This window comes from Meleagris gallopavo, chromosome 1 (assembly GCF_905368555.1).
Source record: "Meleagris gallopavo chromosome 1, MGAL_WU_HG_1.1, whole genome shotgun sequence".
NCBI classification, from domain to species: Eukaryota; Metazoa; Chordata; class Aves; order Galliformes; family Phasianidae; genus Meleagris; species Meleagris gallopavo.
In genome coordinates this window covers 113,305,253-113,330,477 of record NC_139404.1, presented here as the reverse complement: position 1 = coordinate 113,330,477, position 25,225 = coordinate 113,305,253, and the positions used below count along the sequence as shown (strand labels likewise).

Here is a 25,225-nt window from a genome sequence, read left to right as displayed (position 1 = left end):
TTTCTTTTCCTTTTTTTTTTGTTTTTTTGTTTGTTTGCTTTAAATGTCAGCAGTCTACCACCTTTGCTGAGTTTAGACTAATACTTGCTTTTCAAATATACCTGCATTAGTTAATCTGTATTCCCATTTGCTTTGCTTTTGATTTAACAGATCCAGCTTGAACTATATGGGTGAGACTGAGAGATCTTAAGTATCAAAAAAACTAGGAAAATTAAAAATGTACTTAGGAATTCTAAGAACACATGAATATCAGGCTCAAAGTTAACAGAAGCAAAGTTTTCCATACCGTTTTTATATATATATACACACACACATACACGTATTTTGGTCTATACATATATATAAACATACATATATTTCCTTTAACAGACAAAATAACCTCCACTCTTTACAAAAGCTGTAACATAAAATCAAAATTTCAAGACTACAGTTGGCTTCTATTCATTTTATAATAGATGAACTGCAGATGTCTTCCCTCTGTTATTGGACATTAAATATTATTCAAGCTGTCAAAATAACATCATTCAAAAGCAAAGCTTTTGTTTACTGCTCTCCAGGTTCAATTCTGTGCCTCTGTAATACTAATGAGGCTGCATCAGCAAGACTAAACTGTCAGTCACATTGTGCAATAGAAAGAAGCACAGTGCTCCCAGTCATTGCATGTGTTGCTCTTACCTGAGACCACCTGCTAGGCTACAACTGTATTCCAAGACTGGGAATTATGAGCACAGACAACTATAAATCTTTCACTGCACCTCTTGTGACTATGCCTTCAAAATCATTCAACTGTATGCACCTCTCAGCAGAAGTCATCTGGGAGACCATTCCTGAGCTCCACATGCTCACCTGCTGTACAGCTACAGAAAACAGAGTGCTGGCAGAAATACTGAGCTTAGCTCAGGGGATGCAACCAACAAGCAAGTAAATTGGGAAACAAGCAAAAAAAAGAAAAACAACAAAAATTGGGGGACATTATAGCTTTGATTTTAACTTTTGCCTTTGAAGGCACACCAAACTTTCAAAGAAGTGATTTCAAAGTATATTAGTAAACATATTTTGAAATACAATTATGTTCTATTTTAAGTATAAATTAGGGACATTTTACACAAAGATCTGAACTGAGTTAAATTAACACATTTTTATTTAATTATAGGAATGGAAATTACATATATATTATTTTTTTTATTAGAGTTTTCATAACGTAGTGAGAAATATACAGCTTCTTCCATGTTATCCTTTCAGTGACAGCTGGCTAGAAATTCCACTACAGACAAAACTAAGACTCAAAAGAAAATAACATTTACACATCAGAACATGTACTACAAAGATAAATATAATATTGCTTTCAAAATAATTTTCCCGAGTGCATGAATATTGCACTAAGTACTTGCAAACATGAGTTAATTCTTCAAGGTTTTTGCTTCTACCTGAGATTAACATTTCCCCATCCCTTAAACCCCTTTCTGTCTTCCATCTCAGATTTGCACCTACTCTATTCTATAATAAATGTTCTAGAAGATTATATCAGTCTGATGCTGATTAATCCATACTGAGCTTCCCAACACATGAAATCTCCAATGGCCTGAAATAGAAGACCTCTCTGCTTCTTTGCTCGTATTCTCTTTGTTACATGGATCCTAGCATTTATGAGACACTAAATGCCCTAAGCTTAATCAATGACACACAAATGAAGACACTTCAAAGTCAGTATTGTGACATGACTGAAACACAGCCAATTTTGAACCTAAAACACTGAATATTTACTCCACCACTCAACAACCTGCATGAAAAGATTCACATAAAATAGAGCAGAGAAAAATTATCCCATGAACAGATTAAACCACTACTGTTGCCACCCTAATGCAATGCTGCAGTGAAGAAAGCCAAGTATCAATATACAATAAATCAGAGAGAATAATAATACTGAAAATGTAATTAATATTCTATAAAAACACAACCCTTCATTTCAAACACAGCACTCATTTCAACACATAAAAAGATAAATCAGACATAAACGCAGTTTGACACTGCCAGAAAAAAATCTCCATGGCACTGGTGTTTCATCTACTGTGCGCAGGTTCCTGTCTAATTAAAATATAATGAAACCTTTTCTAAATACTCTGTTTCAGGTTTTAAGTGCTACTTAGATGCCACTGCTTCCTCACCATACATCAGACACTTCAATGTCTACTCTCCCTTTCCATTACACAGCAAGGGATTCCACAAGACAGCTCTCCCACCCTTCACTGTCTCACCTAGTATTCAACAGCCCTGCTGACAAGAAAAATGAAATATAAGCAGAATTTTTATGCTCAATTTCCCCTTCCCTCCTTTTTTGGCAGCGTGAAAACTGACAGTCTTACAGAGATTGTGATCCACTAAATACAGACCAAAAAAGCTTCGAACTACAATTTTAGTATGCCTAAGTAATGAAAGGAAATTCTTGGAATTATCAGCATAGACATATCAGTCACCATCATGATAATCTGCTGTAGTACATAACAAGATGAAACCACTAGGCTGGTGCAGCCACACAGCGAAGTCCTAGAACCTCTCTCACATAGGCTAAACTAGTATTTACTCAGGTTGGACTTTCAAAGGAGCTTCAGTGCTGTGCAAAACACTCAGTTCTTGTTTTATTCCCAACTCAAGCAAACTGAAACCATGTTAAATTTATGCTGAGGATATCCAAAGTTAAATCTGCAGGCCAAAAGTATTCCAGGGTATTTAACTGGACTGTCTGACAACAACGGCAGTTTCAATATACATTATTTATGTATTGCATCCCTTTTAGAAAAAGAGATAGAACACAATGTACACCAAAATTTGCATTTGTCTGATATCATGGATTAGTTACTATCTCTGAAAAGGAGGTTGGTTGTTTCCTGTTTGCTCTGTAATTACTACAGAAAATTATGGTCTGGCATAAGTGAGTATATACTGCTCTACCACACTTCTAAAAGTAACCGTGGACATCGAATGTTGCCCATCACATTCTGGACAAAATGTCAGTGGTGGAGTATTTTGACCACATAATGGGTCTTCTTTTTCTGCTGTTATTTATTTCCAATTAGTTTCATTTTGACTAATTTGTTTCAAAAGAGCTAGTATAGCTCTTCTGTTTCTATCATCACAGATAAAAATAAAACAGAGAGGTATATTGCTTACATTTATTTCTTGTCAAATTGACAATCTTCTATGTAAGCTATGATTCCTGTCACAGTACTACCTTGAAACTGTCCAAAACAACTACAACAGGTTTACCAAACAAGTCAAAAAAGCTTGTCTTTTGAACACAGATGAGAGACAAAGGTTGGGAGATTAAAAAAAAAAAAAAAAAAAAAAATTCCACCTCTTCTATGTAAAGAATGAAATGCCATAGAATTAAAGACTTTTGTGATACTGACACATTTGTACTGCTATCAAGCAAAGGATGCCAGCATTGCAGTGTGAATGTTACAAAAGGAAAATTCTGAAAAAAAAGGAAGCTTAAGTAAGCAATTCCAATCAGAAATAAAAGAATAAAAAGATGACTACAATCCCAGCAACTCAATATTTAAAAAATATATATTTTTTAAAACTTGCATAAGCTGATTTAAAAGTTCAATATAAGTAAAATATTAAAATTCTACATGAAGAGAGCAAAAAGAAGGAAGATAATGAGGACTTTTTTGTAAATTCAATGCTTTTTTTAAACACTGAGCTTTCTGGATCTCTTAAAGAAAAATCTATCAAAAACAAGGCATGTCATACTTTTGAGACATATTAGAAATTTTTGAACTCTTTGCATTTAACAGGAAGTAGATATTCCATATCTAAAAAGAAAGAAAATAATTTCCCATTATCTTGAGCAACCAAAAACTTACAGATTTTAAGTTGGTCAGTAACTTCATTGATTAATGAAGCAAACTCTGCATGAGCACAGCTACATAACCTAATTGATAGGGAAATTAACTTTGAAAAAATAATTCTTAAAATGTAAAATGCTTACATAGTTATGAATTGTAAACAGTTGTTTCCCTCTCTTCATCTTTGGAGCTCGATCATTTGAAATATTTAGTTGTAATGGAGATGACCTCATGTATGATACAAGTACTGCACGTGTTATTTTTAAAGGTAAATTATTAACGGTACTCCTTATAACATATAACATTCATTGAATATTTCCAATATCATTCAAAGAGGAAAACATTATTTTCTGATGATCTGGCCCAGTACACGAGTCTTTAGGACATTCTTCTAATATTGAAAAGTGATATGCTTTTAGTCAAGCTCCTTTAGCATTTATTATTTTCAGATTTTCAAGCATTTTATACAAATGTTAATTAACACTTGTAAAATGAAACCAAATTCAGTTTTGAAAGCAAATGCAATTAAAACCAGACTTTTTTTTTTTTCTGTAACACTGCAAATAGAAAGTGTCACATTAGATACAGTTAAATATGTTGAAAACTCTAAAATAACTCAGTGCGTGCCTTTCTAAAGAACCACTAATTCCCGACTGAGTTCTGTTACATTTCAAAAAATTATGTTAACATTTCTATAATTGTTTAAGATGTCAATGAAATACTTCATATATGGAGAAGTACTTTCTAAATTCTTCACATTTGGCTACTATTGAATTCTTAAATATTCTTCAGGATGTGATAACATCAATTTTGGTATCAGTAAATTACCAGGACCTGAAGCCTCATGCTGTGTGGCAGTTCTTTCCCTTTCCTTTATATTTTGCTTGTAACATTTTCAAGTAAATTTGCTTCTTTTTGAAGCCCCTGAGACACTGGACTCCTTAACCTAAATAAGAAAACTCCTTCAAATTGGCATATGCATACAGAGTTCTAGGAATGTTAGAGATTTTTACAAAGACATCAAGAAAAAAAGGCAGATACTTCCATAAAACCAGTCTGTTAAAATATGACTCCTCCTGAGAATGTGAGAAGGGAAAAATACCCCAAACAACACTATTAATAGAGCTTATCTTAGTATTTGAGGTAAGGAATTATCTTCTGACAGCCTAAAAATAAGGCTTTCTGTCATTTTGTGCTTTCTCACAAGCTTGGGCGGCAACTTCCCTCTAACTGGTGACAGAGCAGGCTGAAGTTCAGAGAAACTGAAAGTTTATACACTTCAGCCTTTTACTAAGATCAGCTCTGTCATGCCAGTGTCCAAGCCTTTTACAAGCAACAGAAGAGTAAATTGTACGATATAAAAAAGGCTTTCATTTTCTTGATACTGCAATTTTTTATTTATTTATTTATTTATTTATTTATTTGGTCTCTATTCTGGCTGGCAACATCTACTGATTCAATCAATCCCTAAACAATAACCAACAGAGGTTAAAAAAAAAGACACAAAACAGAGTCTGGCACTAGCTCTCCCACCATGCCTCACCTGATTCTTCACTGAAGTGAGAAACTTTTTTCTGCCAGATAATAGTATATTCCAAATCTTTCACGAAGCAAACATCATGGACCCATCGTTATAATGCATAACCATTAGTATGAAGTATTCCCCTACCAAATTATGCTTTCTTTATTCAGAGGCGTGGGGGGATTTTTTATTTTGTTGATGCTGTTATTATCATCATCATCATTATAATTACCATCATGTTGTTATTATCATTGTTTTTATTATTTCCACATCACTCTTTCTGAAAGACTCTCTTCATAGACTGGTACTGCTCACAAGCTCGTTTAACAGAGAACTCATTTTGTGGTCGCATTTTCCTTCTGAGAAATTTGATCTACCATTCTGCTTTCCTAACTTCTCGGGAGGATAGACGATATTTTACTAATGCTTATAATCTGGGCAAAATTAAGGCATTTCTACCTAACAAGGCAATCCAGGCTATGATTTTCCAACAATAACTGATTTCTAGGAAAATAAAACTTAGAAGACCATTCATTTCTATTTAAAATACCCATCTAGAATTAATCAGCATGTTCTACCTGAATTTTCATATAACACAAAATTTAGTAATTATCTTAGTCTCCTCATAGGCATGACAAGTGCCTCCTCATAAGTGCTGACAACACTAGCACAGCCAGCAGTACTGATCTTACCTAACGTACCTAGCAGCTCTCTGGGGCTATCAAAGCAGCTATGCCACTTTTACTCAAGACTACAACCATAAGTGAAGGAAGGTTATCTTTGTGTACCCTCATCTCTCTTTCAAGAGTGATGAGTAGGGAATTTAGCTATTGCCTTCTGTTCACATAAGACATATGCTTCTGGCATGTATGGCCTATAACTCTAATTCCCTAATCACTCAGAAATTTCCATGACATATTATTTCCCAGAACTATTTAAGCACTATCTCTCCCGAGTGTTCCAGAATAATTTCTTCCTCCTTTTCAAAACATCCCACAGTTTTGTTACAAACCCTACAGCAGCAAATCTGTGCCAAGGAAGTAATGTCAAATGTGGTTACTCTTCCCATTCACATGGTATCACTTCTGAAGTTTCATCTTGTTTTTGGTGTTTCCTTAACAAGTAGTTTCTCCCTTCCTTCATTTCCACAAATGCACAGGAGTCTCACAGGAATAACAAATAGTTTCAGCTTAAAGAAGTAGATTAGGATGATTAATGAAGTGTGTATCTTAATTACTCTGGAAAACTACTACTCCAGCTCTTTGAAAAGTTCTTGAAATACATGAAGACCAGCAAACTGTAGGGTTTATTCAATAAGTCAGCTCAAAAAAAAAAAAAAAAAAAAAAAAATTAACAAGATACCTGAGCAAACAAATAGTAGAGAAATACAGTTCTCTTTCACTCTAACTACATGTTTCAGTATTGGATAGCAAACTCCAGATTGCCGGAATTTGTTTTTATTCAAGTGATAAACTATTTATACTCAATAGCTCCAAGTGAAAAAAACACATGGATGGCAGAACAACAGACACAGCTATTTTAAGATGTCAAGTACAACAGCACAGCTGTAATTCACTATGAAGTTTCCTTATATTCTGTTATGAAAGTGATGATGAGTTGATGATTTTATCATAAAGCTGTCAAATACTGAAAACTATTCAATAAAAGCAATTTTATAGAGTTGCAAAAAGACAATAGACTTCTCAGATTACGCCAGGTACAGCTCTCCTAACAATCAACTATAAATTATAGCTTTTTTTTTTCAACAACAACAAAAAAACCAACAAAACATTAAAAAAAAAAAAGCAAAAACAAGTAAACAAAAACTATCCCAGAAGACTTCATCTGTAAACTGTTCGTACAACTTTGGATTTGGTTTCAAAAAAAATGGGCCAAACAAACGTGAAATGGAATAACTTAGGCCCCAGTAGGGTAATACTTCATCAAAATAGTCTTCATTGATATGCTTGTATTTAATGCCACTATTTATGTATTTAAAGTAATAGAACTTAATTAACCTCTCAAGTGATATCTCAAGATTTCACTACATTTCACACAAATACTGAAGAAAGCTATATGCAACTGGCATATAATCTTTAAAGGGAGATTCTTTGGTCAGTAAGAGATTATTTCCTCATAGAATTCTATAAATATTCATTTTCATACCTCCTCTCTATCACTTACACAGTCAGAAACCAAATTACAAAATTGAGATGTAAATTACTAGTACAGTAAAACCACAAAAAAGGTTATTCACTGTTATCTTTGCATATGTGTGAACACAGCAGTAGGAAGGCCTGCTATTTAAAGTTTCTTACATTTCCAGAATGTAACAAGATCTAACATATCTTCTGTAATTACTTTCGTAATTCTAAGACTTGAAGGTGTTTTGTGGTTTTTTTTTTTTTTTTTTTTTAATCTCTTGGTATATTCATACATGACTCATTACTGGCTTTTCGTATTCTATACACAGGAACTGATGGAAAATAAAATGAATTTTCAAATGTAATTACTATATTCAAAGTTGTCTATAAACTCATTCAGGTTAAGAAACATTTTCCTCAGCAGTAAAACGAAGTATTTTAGAGCTATGATGCATTACATAGGGGAAGATGTTATTATATGGCATATGGTTCTGTTAGAAAATAATGCTTTACCAAGGACACTAAAAGAGCAGAGATGCATCTCGTATTTTCCCAGAACTTTTTCCCAAGATTAAATGTAATTACTATTAGGTATTCTCCAATGTGTAAGTTGCATACTATGATTTACATAGAATAAACAGGGATTTTAATATAGTACTATGTAAGCATTACAAAAGCTTTACTTCCTATTGCCAAGTACTTTTTAAGTAGTATATCTCCTGAAATTTCATACAGATAAAGAAGTATGAATGAGGGGAAAAAACTTCAGAGGAAATCATTTACTTTTATGAGCTTCTTTAATTTGTTTTTATTTTCTAAAGAAAGACTAAACCTATACAAGGTGATGATAATTCTGTTTAAGAATAATTTCATGATGATTGACTTATTTGCAATTCTTCAGGAAGATTCTCTATTTGCTTGATTTTGTGTAAAATGTATACGTAGTTTTTATAAATTCTTTTAAAAGGCAATAATGGTTTCCAAAGGTAATTCAAAGTTAGACTTTATTGAGTTTTATAGATGTCTTTCCGCAAGCAGACTAAATTAAGAGTTACTAATGTTAGCACAGAAGTCAGAACCCTCAGGATGTTAATTCCAGTTTATGACACACTGATCCATCCTGTAATGGGATTTATTCAGTATTTACATCTATTCAGTTATACTGGTTAGACAACTTGATTTGTTCAGTGTTATTGGTCAGAAGAAGACAACAATCTCCTAGAAGAGATCCACAAAGATGACAAAAGGGACTGAAGCATCTCCCATATAAGGAAAGCCAGAAGAAAAGAAGACTGAGAGGGCATCTGATTAATGTTTACAAATATCTAAAGGGAGGTGAATCTCTTCACGATGGTACGTAGCAATAGGACAGGGAGCAATGGCCTGAAATTTGTACATAAGAAGTTCCATGCAAACACGCAGAATTTCTTTCTAGTAGGCTATGGGCTGCTGTGAACCGCAAGAAGCAGCATCCGCCCTGACTGGGAGAAGTGCACAGAACAGTAGGCCTCAGAGGAGCTATATGAGGGAGCATATGACTCCTGACTGGAAGATAAGGAGAGTCCTCCAGTATTCTGACAACACAGCACGGCACTGTGAAGGCATGCGATGGGAGAATTAAACCCGCAGCCACTGCAGCAAGAACAAGTGGATCCTGTGTATTTAGCAGGCCTAACTTCAACTAAATCTATTCAACCAACATATAGGAAAATCATCACACAACTGAAAATATAAAAATTACTTATGTTCTTTAAGTAAAGAAATAATTTGTGTGACTGTATTCTTATTCTGAGAAAAAAAGCTTGTGTCATATTGTAAAGTCTGGTTTGTTTGTTTTTTTTTTCCTGGAAATATCAGTCTCTTTAAAATTCAAAAGTATCAAATACCTATTGAGTATAATACCTACAGTCATACAAATATAAATTAAGTATGACAAAAATTTAATGAGTATTGTTTGCCACCTCAGAAGACTGGATCAAAATTATTCCTGGTTACACTTTACTTTTCTCCATTTCAGAAACTCAGATGTATTTCTAATTTGTTCACTTTTAAATTATTTCATTAAGAACAGGATAACAATTGAAGATGGTATACAAAAGCAAGACATACCTGAAAAACCATAAAAGAAGATGACTTTTTTCTATTGTATCATAAATTACAGATTTGCAGTAAAGGATATTTCCAGTTTCATCAGAGAAGATGAACTGCTACATCACAGCAAAAATGAATCCTGTGTACCTTAGGCTCAAAACCAACTAAAAATTTGGGGCATTTTTATATATAAAATCTAAGAAACCATTACATAAAATAAATTCACCGCACCAACTAGCCAAAGTTGGAAGCTGTAATATAGTTTGGTTACCGCATACTCCTTCATGATCTACAGTCTAATAGCTTGCTTTCCTTTTTTACTATATAAGAATGAAGCATTTAGTCTATCTTAGAAGGCAATTTCACTTAAAGCAAAGTGCAGTTTTCCAACAGAAAGAAATCTAGTCATGCATACAATTCTCATGAGAGCTTATAGGAATTATGCTTGCATTTCATGTAAAGTCTACAGTTCTTGTCTTCTGACAACTTGCCTCAGAATTAAAAATGAAAACGTATTAAAATGCTGATGGGAGTTCTACATATAATGGCTCCGAAAAGTTAAGGTGTATATACAAACTGCATCTGAATTCAACTGAGTATGTGATTCTAAAATTAATTATATGTCAAAAAGGAACAGTTTCTTATGTAACATAAAAGCAATATTGAACAAAGCAGCCAAAAGTGCAATGCGGTTTTGAAACATCATGGAAAGTTATAAACTGACTGGAAAAAAAAAAAAAAGGAAAAAAAGGGGAAAAAAATATTTTATTTAAAATTATGGGAATAGAAAAATTTACCGTACATCTACAGCCTCAATGTTATCAGATTCATGGAGCAATTTCCTGGTCTCCAGACCAAGATATACTGTTTGCATCCACAGTGAGCTGGCTGTGTCTTCTCTAGGCTCTACAGGGCGCCTCTATGACCACAAGATATTTTCTTCTATTTTAGTTCTAAGTAGCTAAACTATCGACCAAAGATATAGAACCAAAGATACAGAACAATCTGCCACAGATGGCTGTTTTTACAGCATGAGCTTGGAAGTGTGCATTTCATCCTATGCTGAAGGAAACAAGGAGATGCAAGTATCCAAGGGTAACAACAGTACTTCCACAAACTTTTTCTGAAACTTCATCTATTAATTTTTCTACCTTATATACAGCTAGTTGGTTAATTCTGAAAAGGAAAATCACAATCGAGGAACTAGTAAACTCAGTGTGCATTATCAGGCTTCTGCCATCTTAGGAGAGATGAAAGAAGAGACTGCTGCTGTACTACAGGTGTGGAACTGAAAGCTTCTCACAAACCCATAGCTATACTCTATGAATTCTTTGTTGTTGTTGTTGTTTTTGTTTTGTTTTATGTTGTCATTGTCTTCTTTTAAGAATAAAGGTATTTCTTTACCTGTGGTGATCACATTCTATATTTTCTGCAATGTGTTTCACCTATGAAGATAATCAATATAAAATTTTAGGTGAAAGTTTTAAAATCCATCATCACTGACTTTCACACACATATGCCCTACTCATAGGGAAAATCTCTGTGAGAACTGTTTCTTAAAGGAACTCTTCTTTTAAGATCAAATGCATAACATGTCTACAAAATGCTATGCATAGAAAGTGTTACAATATCTTTCATACGTCCTGAAACAATATACGATAGCAGAATCATCACTTACTGCGGTCAGTAATTATTGTTCTGGCTTCTTGATTGCTTGTCTTGTTTTTTAGATTTTGTGCTGCAGTTATTAGTTCATCCAGCTGGGGACGTCTTTGCTCCAGATCTTGTAGTATTGCCTAGTTGCAAAGAAATATAAACAAACAAAAAAGCATGTAGAGCTGTTGAGAAGACCACACTTAGCAACTTTTTTCTATGCCAGGTTGACATACAGCAGAATTGTTTTCTGCTATTTAAATTAAATGAAGAATTTGGTCTAGGTCATTACTTTTTCTATAAGCATACACATACCAAGCATATATATATAGATATATATATGTACGTAAAAACAGACCTAACTTGTAATAATTATTACAAATGAAACCTATAAAACTAAGTATAAAATGGCAATCATTCTTAATTTTAAGCCATCCAATTATGTGAGCACAACCATAAAACTTTTCCTCTGCAAACCCACAGAAAGAATAATATTCTCATAGACTTTACAATTTTTTTTCTTTTCAAAAAGATAGAGGGGTTTATATTATTAGCAAATTAAGCAGGATTTCTCTAACAACTCATGAAATCTAATTAATATGTTTATTTCTTAATATTTTAAGATTACTCAGTTACTATCTGTTGGTTTAAAGCCAGCGTAAGACTGTTAATGTTGATTTTTCTGTCTTTAAGCTTTACCTAATAGAAAAGTAATTACAAGTCACAGTAATTTCTATTAGTCAAGAAGATACACAGAGCCCAGGCAACCTCACTATAACAGAAGAAGTGAATCTAGAGCTACTCAAAATGAAAAAGGTGGCTTTCAGAATAATGAATCACAATCTTTAGGACGTAACAAATACTGAAATGCAACACTTCAAGATACAAGAAAAAATAAGAACTTAATAAAAGTAAGGCACATGGAATTTATACATATATATAGTTTAACTTTCACTGAAAGGATAGGGAGCAGCAAACAAAGAATCAGTAGAATGGCTTCCCAGATAAGAATCATTCAAGTACATATTTAAAAGACATTGACTAAATGTAGCAACTTCAAGTCCCTGTCACATAGCTTCCAGAAAGGATGTTCATTAGCCTTCTCAGAATTAGCAGTTGGAAGCAGCAAAGTTTATTATCAAATTATGATAAGATGATGTTTCTGGCTATAATTTTGGGTCACCAGAACACAAGAGTATGGCAGGTATGGTATATCAACAGAGTGATTACACAGTCCGTAAATATATCATCTGTTTACAGACATTTGTCTAAACGGTTTTATTGTCGTCTTTTTTTTTCTTAAGATGCTTTTATTTCAAATAATCATATTTTATTTTTAAACCTCTAATTCACTGATTGCAATGCGTAAGAAAGACCTGCAATCTGACCTTAAATTTGGTCTCCCAACTGAAATTAGTGTCATGTAATTTCTTCAAGTTTAAGGTAACAAGTAAAGGCCTAGTATCATATTTTATTCAATGGGATTATAGAAAAGAGCACAGGAATATTACTTCTAGTAGGCACAATATGTATCATCAAAAGCAAACTAGAAGCTCCACAGAATTTCATTTTGTTCAATTTAAAGCTCTTCAGGAAAAAAAAAGGTCATTTTCAAGATACACAACCAGTTATATCCTATGAAATTCTTGCCTTTAACTTCTGTAACAGACATTCATTGAACTGGTTTCTACACTCATACCCAAAAGTTTGGGTGGTATTTTTTCTTCTGTACTGATTGGATAACATACAGAAAGTTAATGCAGCAGCTTGCGTAATTAAGGATAGAATAAATTTCTCATTAGAAGTCATTCCTTAGTGAAAGCATTCAAGAAAAAGAAATAAAATCTACTGATGCAGTTACTACTTCTAGGTATCTATGTGTCTTCAAAACTCCATTTTCAAAGAAGACAAGTTAATGAGTGACATGAATTTTACAATGGCAGCAGCAGTCCCATTGCAGCCTAACAACATCTGCATTGTACACATTACCAAAAAGGACTGTGCAGAAGGAACATTAAAGTAAGTACAACATTCTCAGATAATTACACAGCCTACAAAGTAATATTTCCCTTTTTCCCTCCTTCTTCTACTAGAAACTGTTTAGAAGAAGGCCAGCAAATTACATTATTCTATGGTCTTACATCTACAGTGATTCTCAAAATATTCCCCCATTTTTCATATTTTGTATACTAAATATAATGATTTATCTGATCCAGCCTGCGTCTCCAACTAGATATTACATACTATCCTTGCAACACAGAAGAAAATGTCTGCTGTTCTTTGATGAACACACAATCAAAGATCACTACACTTGAGTTCAGGAGAAAAACTGGAACAAATGTGAACGATTAGATGGGATACTGTAAAACAAAAACAGACAAAAAAATCAAGCAGCAATACATACATGAAGATACTCAAGAAACCTTTTAGAAATTCAACCAAATATTTGATGCTAAAAAACTAGATCCTCATCTCAAGGCTAGTGGAAATTGTTAGAAGTTGTTACAACAGCTATGGGAGGAAAAGCCCATTAACAGTAGCACCCTGGTGGATGCATTCCAGATGTAAAAGACCAGATGCTTCTGATAATAAATGTTAGCACATAAAAATAACTGTTCTGTGTAATTTAAAAATGGATTATACAAAAAACTAAGCTATTATGAAAGATTTTTCAAAACAAGTTAAACACAGATCTATCCAGCCCTCATCAGGACACTGAAAAGACTAGTACAAACACTTAGGGAGTCATCAACACAAGTATTTTTTCTTCTATAAAAACCTCTGATCATGTACATCTAATGTCCCTTTATTCTCATTTACCTGATGTTCCAAAAATACGCACAAAAATGAACACTGCTAAATATTATAGACCATATTTTAACCAATAATTCGATGTTAAATAATAAATGTGGATGAACAGAAGTAGATAAATAACGATGATGGATCATTTAGTTGTAAAAATGCATCGTTAAACACCAAAGAGCTTTTCTTTTTCCTCCATATATCTATGAATGCCAGCATAACAGTGCTTGGAGACAGCACAGTAATGGAACGATGAGATTCAGTCACCAAACCTGTCTACAGTTTGTCAGAAAGTGATGCTATTCATTTTCAACAATCTTTCCACATTTTTGGACAGCAGCTGCTTGAAAGAAAAACTTAATTTTCAGGATTCTAACTTTTATGATTTCTTTACACAAAATGGAGGTTAAGAAATAGATTAAATTGTTTAAATCAGCAACTGAAAAAAATGCTAAAAATAGCCTGAAAAACTGAAAGAAGGGAACTGTGACAAATTCTAGGTAGAACTGCATGGTGTGAGATGGAGAACTTAAATATTCTCTAGCTTTATAATGCATAGAATATAAAATAAAACAGTAACTACTGTCGATATCTATGCACTCTTCTTTTTCTTCTGACGAAAGAAAGCTACTAGTGTGTAAATAAAAAAAAAAAATTGTTTGGTCAAAAAAGAGATCTAGGCAGATCCTCCCAATTAAGTAAGCTAGAAGCACCATTTTGTCATAAATAAGATATAACCAGAGTCTAAAACTTCTCAAATATTTGGGATGCTTTGATTATAATCACTACCACCCATGCTTAATGAGATGAGCTAGTAGACTACTAAGGTAATTCCAGTCTTGAACAACTAATACAGGAATGGAAGAAAGGAAAAATACATTTTTCTTAAAATCCTATTCACTCCCCCCAAACTTGTGATGCCATTTTTAGGAAAAGCAAAATTCCACGGAACAGTCATTGTGGAAATGGTTCACTCATCTTTTGAAAAATCTTAGAATCTAAATCTTAAGCTTAAACAAAAAATTGAAGCAATTACTTCCTGACCAAACTGTATAGCTGTGACAGCTTTCACCAAAAACAACGTTCTCTAAATATAATGTGTTATATACACACCTAGAAAGAGAGAAAGCATTGAAAAAAATCCTTGCTAACAATTTCAGAAATGTAGATATGCTACACCTACAATTCATCTGCATAAAAAAATTGGCTTTTTAAGTTATTCCACCCAAGCACAATTTGAATTTCCTTTCTTGTCACTAAGCAGTAGAGGAATATCAGAGAAATTGATGGTTTATGTACTGTCTGCAATTAAAAACAAAATTATGAAATAGTTGAAGTACTTACAGCAGTGGAGTTTTCTTTTTAAGACAACTTTTGTTTTGGCTATTAGCTGGTTTGTGTTTTCCCTCCAAAGCACGTATAATTTAAAGAAAATATGAAGAGCTAGACTTACTATTCACTAACATTGCTAGCTGATTGGTAGCTGTCATGAAATCAAAACATTAACAGATGGGGAACTATGGCCTCAGTAATTTTTGTAGCTTAAGTTTTCCATGAGTATTTATTTCTATGCCCACTTAAGGCCAACTCAAAAACTGCCTATACAGCCCTTACCACTGGCTTTGTGAATATATCAACACTATTAGTGATGCTGTGGGAAAGCCACAAGTGACAGAGTATCAGGTGTCTCACTAGAGACATGAAAAGCGTCGTGGAACTTTTTGTATGCCTTTTGTGACAGTAAATCAAGAACATATGTTGGTGGCATTATAAATATCTGAGAACTATACTTGCACAACTTAAGAGTTCTGGTACATACCACAAAGTTCTGACAGCAAAAAGTGCAACATGCTTTTGACCTTCAGTAATCAAACCAAACAGAGTGAAGAGTAATTAAATCTCCACACTTTGACCAACAATGTTAGACCATAGTGATGGCTGGAGATGGGAGAACTCTCACCCTCTCTCTTACTCACTTTCACTACCTGTGAAAATCAATCATACGGCTCTAAAACTGCATCAACAAATGGGGTAGTCAGCAAGGAAAAGGACATTCAGCTTGGGTCAAGTTCACAAGTGGTTTTCAAGTACAGGAATAATCCTTACTGGGAGGCATTAAGTAAGCCAAGGCCCACTGAGATATTTTTTTTTCTCCATTTTCACAGACCACCATAATGGGTATCAACTTGAGAAAACAAAGGCATAGACATAAGTTGCAAAATAACAGCAATATGGCTCGAAGCAGGTCTAGCAAAGCAAGATGTGCCCTAGCCTCAGAAATAAAAAGATGGAAACAAACAAAAGTTCAGCTTTCAGCTGAGAAGATTTTCAAACTATGAAAATAGGCTGCAGGGACCTGAGGATGCAATGCACTAGATGTTTTACAGAGAGATCTACCATTGACTGTATGCTAGAGGCAACTAACCAGTTGTGAAGTTTAGTCAGGCTAACTTTTGACAATGATGTGGATAATAATTCTGTAGACATTTCACAAGCATTTGAAGCATTATCACCACCCAATTACATGTTGGCAAAGTTAAAAAAAAAAAAAAGTTAAAAAAAAAGATAAGAAAACTGAGAGAAGCTTAGTTTATACTAATTCAAGATGAATCAAAGGAGGTCAATGAGACAAAGTGAAGCCTTCCATTCCTGAACTAGGACACTCTGAACATGTCCCTTTTCAGGAGAAAAACAGTATCTAAAAAGGGATAAAACTTTCCAAATATTTGCAAAGCTTGTCTGTGTGATTTGTGGCACTCAAAACTGTACGATATTCCTGAGCTAGCCAGTAACTCCTCCTTATGCTATTACCCCTGAAAAAATGAGTTTGAACTACAGAAAGGATGCAATTTTTTTTCACCTTGGTCAAAAGAATCTGCAATTTCACAAGTTGCAAGAATGCTTGACTAAAACAAAATATGAATTGGAAGTATGAAAAAAGAAGGAACAAAGCTAAAGATGAACATGTAACAAGTGGGACAACATTGAAACATTCAGATATTTAGCTACGAGATCCATCCAACTAAAAGAACATGGTGATAAATCAAGCGTAAGAATTCACAACTGAAAAAGGATGACAGCTCGAGTAGTAAAACTGAGTAGAATCGAACTGTATATGAAATAACAGTTTTTTCCCCCACACAGTGTGACTTTTTGACCTTAGTTCTGTTTGTAATGAAGTATGAACGTTGTGTAAAAGAATGCAAGTTTATCTGATACTTGGTTATCTAAATAATTAGGGAAAACTATTCCAGGATATCTGATGTCCTTACATGCAATCACACAGGATAACTCCATTGATGGGACCAGTTTTAGGAAGTACAGAGCTTCCCCAGGTTCTATATTAGTCAGCAGAACAGAAATCTCTCAGCACACAGCCATTTTCAGAATGTTATCTGCAAAACTGGCTGTTTTATTTCTCCCATATAACTAATCATTTTCAGAGTAAGGATATTTTCACTGTGCTTACAAACATATGAAGAAAAAGGAAAACAGCTGTTCTGTTTCTCGAAGCTGCAGCTTTCATTTTAGATTTACTGGGGTTTGTTTTTTGGATTATGGTGACAGTACCAATTCTTTTTACCTGAGACTGATCCAGTGAAAACCGTACTTGTCAATGCACTTCAAAATCAAAGTAAATTGTTCTTAACTTTGTCACACATTTTATAAGAAAGTATGTTTACCTGGCACACAACAGTCCTGAACAGACATTTCATTACATTATGAACATAGGCAACACTAGCAAGTATTTTTAACTTCTTTTTTAAATATAATTCAAGAAAACAGCTACTATATTTTTGTGGGAAAGAAAAGCTTAGAGCTTGACTAAATATGCTCCCCTGATTATCCAATTTTACAGGGATAAGATTAGCCTGAATCAATATTTCACTCTCAGGAAATACAGAGGTAATTCCTAAGTTTCTGGTAGAGCCTCTGGAAATCTTAGACTACTTTTACTTGAAATTTTCTTCAGTAATAGCGAATTACTGAAAACAAACACATTGGCACAGCATCATTTGCTAAGTAAGTTTTCCTTTGGTGCTTTATGACAGCAAATATTCTCTGAAGAGTAAGGTAAAATGAAGAAAGAGGATTTCATCTAGTTTGTTTGGGTTTGCTTTTGAAATACAAAAAACTAAAGCTGTTACATCAATTGTTTTTTACTGTGAACTCAGAGAAGGGAGCAGCAGGTGCTGAGCAGTTCTTATTTACCAACATTTGATAAGAAACTATGGAATAACCTTAAGCCAGATCAAGTAACTTAGATCCTTATCTTCATTCATATCTCATTATCGCTCCAAAAGATAAGAACCAAACAAAATAAAAAGCCCAGTTTTGATGTCTAAACCTTTTTCACTTATTCAGAAAGATTTCAAACCCAGAGTTATGATTCCCTTAGTCTTTTTTTTGTTGTTGTTGTTTTCAAATTTTGGTTTAAGATAGTTTGTTTTACTATTTACTTCTAGCTCTTATTTGTTCTTTTTTGTTCAGTAACTATATAGACAGTCAAGTCCAACAGTAACACAGAAGGTGAAAGTAGAAACTTAAAAATTCTGATTTATTTAACAGTGAAGGAAGTAAGGCAATGTATACAATGTGGATACTGCAAGTACAAGAAGATTTTAAGATTGAGGAATTGAAGAAAAAACAATGGCATAGAGCAAAATGGGTTATTAAAAGTTTGGTCTGGGAAGGTCTTGCTTTTATAACTAATTTTAAAGGGGAGCTCTAAAGTTCTCTGTGGCCAGCAGGAATTACTGAATTATTAAAGCCAACCTACCTCCGTGGTTTCACAGAGACCCTGGTCTTTTGAAAATAACACATTTAGCACTCAGAACATGTAATTTGCACTTCATGATGTAAGAGGATGGGGGGTGGGTTGAGAAACAGATTTAAGCACTGCACACTTGATTGCTACATGTAATTGAAGTAGGAGCTGAGGCTGAGTTGGATCCCCCAAGTTAATCTGTAGCGCAAAAAGCAGGTGAAAAGTAGATGTTCCAGAAGGAAACTCAGCCATGGTAGGCTGTATGGAACGATGCCTAGTCATTACATGACTAGCAAGGCTACACAATCACTCCTTTGATCAGTTCTGTCTTGTCTCAGGTCATGGGCGTTTTTTCCAAGCAGTGCTGTCAAGTCAAAAGAAGAGGCATAGACTAACACCAATCATAACAACCTGGTGTAAGGAATGCTTCTAAATAGTATAGGACAAGAAAGACACTGAAAGCAGGCGACTCACTGCCTAGATGGATACCTTAGTCACTAGCAAACGTACAAAGATAGACAGAAAGGCAGCAGATCTTTCTCCTGCATTTCCAGTAATTCCATGTGCTGTTTCCTCAGATCAGCATCAGTCCTACTTGTCTCCCCTTCCCTCACACAGTTATAATGCAACTTAAACATATTTCACCAATTTCTGACTGAGAGCAATGTTTAAACATAAACTTGAGCACATAAGTGGAGCCATTCCTTGTTCAGACGAGGGGGAACTCATGCTATGAACAGTTAATACATTTCCTTTCTAAGCACTGCTGGAGGCAGAAGGTACAGACATTGATTATTAGCTTGCAAAGGAGCCACACAATTCTACATTAGTGAAAGAAAAATCAGCATTTTTCTTTTTCTGAGCATATGGTTTTACTATCTGAATGACAGCCTCAAGAATACATCCAATATAACTAGAAAACAAAGAATCACTTGTCAAGTGGAAAGACAATTCTAGCACAAAGATAGGAATTCGTAAGTTCCTTATATGTATATTTACATACATAAATATGCATATGCATGTGTATATACAAGCAGATATAGATATACATACTGATTTTTAAATGGGCCTTTTCAATAATTAAGAAGTCCAAGAAAAACAATTTTCAAAATTCTTTCTCAATTTCTGTTCTGTGACTGAAGATTAACTGAGGCCTGAGGGGAAATGAGTTTGTGCATTTCAATTCCTACAGAAAAAGAGAAGGGGGATTTGTTGGGATACAGTTACAGCCCACTTATAAGCATAATAAATATTCCTCGCCAAAATGAAAAAAAGGTTTTCAAAAAATGTCTTTAAAAGTCAAAATGAAAACACCTTTCTCTATCTATATCTCTATATCTGTAAATAAAATATGAAATACCGTCATCTTTCCACAGACAAGATTTTCTGTGACTGTGATAGTTCTGTTACTCTCTCTTGTCTTGGAAAAAGCTCGGTTCACAGTCAACTTTCTAGTGAGACAAAAGAATGAAAACTTCCTCTTCCAGGGTATTTTTATTTACCCTTACTTAGTGTTATGTTTTGTTAAATATGAAAACTGTAGAAAATACTTTCATAGTTCCAGAGAGACATAGGCTTGCCTACAATTTTTATCTAGACTATTTTCATATGCCTGCTCTCCCTCGTACTACAAAAGGGGGGCTTAGCTATATGATAAACTGTTACATACTGCTTTGCATTACAAATTCTGATCACATTCAGGGATTCACTAAATTCCATTCTGTAACAGTGTCAGTCACAGCTGAAAAAATAACTCTGAAGACAGGATGAAGGTGTATCATCCTTTTTTACAGTGCTTTTCAACATGAGAGGTAACTCTTGAATTCACAGACCTCCTCTCATAAACCCAAGGGCTTGTAGCACTGGCAGCTAACAATTCATTAAAACAAAATGTTCAGCTTCAATGATTAATCCAACTTGATTTGGGGCTTTTTACTGATTTTTAACTTTGTTACTTTGTTCACACCAATAAGACTTTTTTTCCCCCCATCTTACTAGCATTGACGCATGATTTGTCGTGAAGCACAACACAGTGTTATATATAAACTTATGGGATAATTATTTTCAAGTTTAATGTTTTTGAAAATTTGCCCTTGTCTGATCTGTGATATTTTCACTTTTTACTCAGTAAACTAGTAAAGTGCAAGAAAATGTCATACCATATAAAGGATAAACTAAGGATTGATGCAGTCAATTCTCCAGGGGTGGCAAACCCAAATTAACTAGGAGACTGTGAAGATGCATCTGGACCCTTGTCTCTGTCTCTCCCTCTTCTGTTACCATAACAAAGTCAGTTCAACTGAAAGGCCATATTGGGAGGTGGAAACAAGAGCTTCCAAATGTGTTACATTTTTAAAAATTAATGATTTGTATCTCTCTATGGAAATAAGAGCGTTGCTAGATTGTGACAAGCAGTTCTTCAAGAGCTAAATCCTGGAAGGACTCCAGACTGAGGTCACTGGCTTTCTGCAAAAACCAGCCCACAAAACTGGGAGGTATTTTACAATCTATGCTGTTGAAAAACGTATCTATCTTGGCAAACCTTTCTTGTTCAACTTTTTGACCTTAATCCTTCTACTCACTTAGAAATTATCACTTACACTTATGAAAACACCCTTCTTTCAGTGGCTTCTTCCACCAGACAAAAAGATTTATTTATTTATTTTGAGAACTACAAGCGAAGGCAAGCAACTCTTTCATCAGCTATGAAATATTAACACAAGAAAACAAAGTTTAGGAAGCTACTATTTCTGTTGTTTCTACTTTACCCCTACAGGGTATACTTTTAATAGCTTCATTCCAAATACTGAAAAATGCATAGGTGTATACTGTAGCCATTCTCCAAGAGACTTGAAGGACTCTCTAAAAACATGGCCCAAGGACCATAAAAACTTGAATAGACAACTGTGCTAAGAAATGAGAGAAATATTACACAAGCAGAACAGATGCCATTACCACTTAGCCCTGAAGAACCAGCTAAAAGCAACATCAGTTTATTTATCTATGACAGAATAATATATTCTTGTTAAAAACAAAGCAAAACAAAACTCTGAAGCACTGACAAGTTTGAATTCTATGCCTCAGCTTGTCCAATTAATCTGTCAGCCACTTTCTTAGAAAGGCTAGTGAAGGCTACATAGGATCAGCCACTGATGCCTTTCTTATCTGTGCTGCAGTACCAGTGCTACTATGCCAGCTTACTGCCATGACTCTCTTATTGCTTTCAGTCTGTGTCTAGTGCTGGTAAGTTCAGAAGAAAAACGGCCTCTGCTCTAATAGACAAACAGCAGCAAGCTGCCAAAGGAAGCACAAAATGGCTGAGCTACTTTAATGAAGATGGGTACACAAAGAATGGAGGATGGCAGCCATTAATATAGAGGTACCTGAACTCACATACACATCAGTTTGAAATTTGGGCAACACTGAGATGGTATACCAAAGAAGAGCAACACCAGTAACACTCACATAGAACGTTATGAACACTATAGTAACAGAGAAAATGCGTATTTATTTATTTATTTTTAAACAGATTTTTAGCAATGGAACAATTGTTGGGATTTCATCTTTACTATTCTTTTTCGGGGTAGATCTAAATGAGGCTTTTTTAACTTCTTTGAATATGACCTCGTGTTTCTCAGAACAACAACAACAAAACACACACACAAAGTTTCAAAATCTGAAATGATTTTAACCAGTTTGTAAAGTTTTAGACTTCTTTCACTGGTGCAGATGTGCAGGCATTAAGAGATAACAAATGCTCAGAACTGATTCACTATGTATGCCAAGGTAGTTCCCTCGAGAAAAGATGGTTGGCTGTTTTCTACCATCACTGTAGATCAAAGAAAAACATTTCAAACCATCTTTCACAGCATGAGACAAAGCATATGGAAATCAGATCATCCAGGTTCCTCCTTGGGAGGATGATTCCCTGTCATAAACAACTGAAATCACATAAGAGGTACATCAGGAGAGATTTCTATACATTCATACAATTGCATGGAATTTCTGGCTGATGACATGTTTATTGCACTACCTCCAAACTGCAACTCTATCTACAAGCTAACATTTGCTTAAACCTGAAAAAGCCTGAAAGTGTGATCACATTCATTTCTTACACTGAACAACAAAACCATCTCCTGCCACACCTGCATTAACTCCATGGCCAACTGGGGTTGCCCGGAGCCTGGTGCACCACTGCAGGCTGGACACAAGCCCTGTGAAAAGGGGAGCTGCAGCCCCTGTCCCTCTCCGCTCCTTCCTACCCTAGTAGCCAGTTGCTGCTGCACTCATCCAGGAAAGCTGCGTGCTTCAGGCTCAGCACAAGTGCACAAAGGCAGCTCAGCCTGTAGCTGACCTGGGAATACAACTTTGTGGGTCCAAACACCTGGGGAAGGAAGCACAGAAGTCATGGGTGAGAAGTGGCTAGGGAATAGGAATGAGAGTGAACAGCAGGAGAGAAGCATGAATGAGAGGGATGGAGGCATAGGAAAAGCAGTGATATGCAAGAGAGCAAATAACTGATACTTGAGCTGTGCACTCCGGAAAGGCAGTCAATTATCAATTACCTATGGATGATTTAACCTGAATTCTGGATTAAATACCGCATGGGGTAGAGACACTAAAGTTGCTTCAGTAAAGAACAAGCTTAGGTCAGATAGACTTAACTAATGCACGCAGAGCACTGTGTGAACACAGCTAGCTAATTTCTGGGGCCAGCTCAGCAGTATGATGTCTTTCAGGAGCAGCCTGAGTTAATGAGACCTGATGAGTCTCAACTGACTGAATGCAGAACCACTTAACCAATCCTGCATCTGCTCCCCAGCTTTATCTCATTTAAAACAGCTGCAAGGAGCCTATCTGTAATCAAGGCACCTCCACAATATTGCAGTACTACTAGCATCTGTGTATGTATGTGGACACCTGAGAGAGAAAGAGGTCACACAAAGCTTTTTTTCCTTTTTTTTTAAAGGCATAGCAACTGTGGATCAGCTTCATGGGGTAGTTTAAGGGTAAAGCACTAGCAGTCCTTCATGATTTAATCTTAAACTTATTTCCAACTATTCTTATTGAAAGGATATTTTCCAGTACTTGTTCAATTTCCAATTCTACGTCACTATTTAACTACTGCTTAGAAATTGATGTCACCAACCCTTCTAGCTACAGGCTGATATTTTGCTGTTTCTCACTACATATTCCATCAGAAAAAAAGTATATGCACATATATAAAATATGTATCTGAAAGGTATTTATGTATGCACACACACTGACAAGTATAAATGTAGATAACGTGCAGCAGTAGACAATATTCTGATAGGAAATGAGACCCATCACAGAGAGCCTAAATAGCTTTTTCTGATATCACCCGCTGGTTGTTATTCCACCATTGCCAAGCAGCTTCAAACCTAGAGCCTATTTCTCTTCCTCAACACTGTACAAAACCAAGATTATTCTTGTTGATGCTCTAAAGTTTGTAATCTTATTTTTATCACATTTTTGAACAACAAAAAATAACTGTTGCTGAAACTTTTGACATGCTAGTCTGAAAAACAAAGTTTGTTCCAGCACTAATCCTTGCACTAACAACTTCAAGGCCCATGGTTTGTGTGTGAAAGAATACAGACCAATGTTAATTTTGCTAAAGATAGGACATGATTTTTACCCAAAAGAGTATGAATTATTATGTGACAACTCATGAATTTTAGTTGTCATACTTGAAACTTGCTTGAGCATTCTAATAGTCTTTCATAGATACCTTTGAGAACCTGAAATGGACGAGTAGAGTTCACTTTGAAAGAAGGAAAGGTAGTTCTTTAGAACTACCCAGGAAATATTTGATGAATTATTCTGAGTTCTGTTCTAGAACATAATACCTCTCAACCAATCTGTATGCAAAGGGAAAATAATTAGAGGTTTCAGATGACAGTTTATCAATAATAAGTAATAGTCTTATCTTAAAAAATCTTATCTTAAAAATCACTGATTTTCCTCTCATTGTAGCTGTAAGATTCACCAGTGGTGACAAAGTAATGCCTGATACCCTTAGCAAGGCTTCTGAAACTGCCCATGTGACATTAACACAAGCAAACTCTGATTTTTTTTCTTTTTAAAGGAAATTTTAATGGAAACTCATTGAAAAGCATACTTTAAATGAAGTACTATGTGAAAAGGCAATACTAAGTGAGGTTACATACAAATTTGTCCTATGTCTGAAATTAACCACTAGTTTCACTACTTGCTTGGCTGATGAAACTGAAGGTAGATTTAGTACATCTTCAGTGATACCAACCCAAAAAGCTGCAGCCACTTAAGAAGACAAGAACAATTCAAAGCGGACTCAAAAAACCTGAGAATTCAGTTCAAGAAACACAAAGCATTCAAATAACTAGCTGAATAAACT

At 34.7% G+C, this 25,225-nt stretch overlaps 1 protein-coding gene across 15 annotated transcripts in view; it reads right to left on the bottom strand.

Moving 5' to 3' along the window:
* DMD (dystrophin) overlaps positions 1 to 25,225 on the bottom strand; it is a 1,154,126-nt gene that overhangs the window by 282,115 nt on the left and 846,786 nt on the right. For all 15 annotated transcript variants that reach the window (XM_085210257.1, XM_085210277.1, XM_085210286.1 and 12 more), the window contains one exon: positions 11,284 to 11,401. In XM_085210257.1, the coding sequence (XP_085066383.1) occupies positions 11,284 to 11,401 (118 nt within the window). The remainder of the gene's footprint in view (positions 1 to 11,283; positions 11,402 to 25,225) is intronic.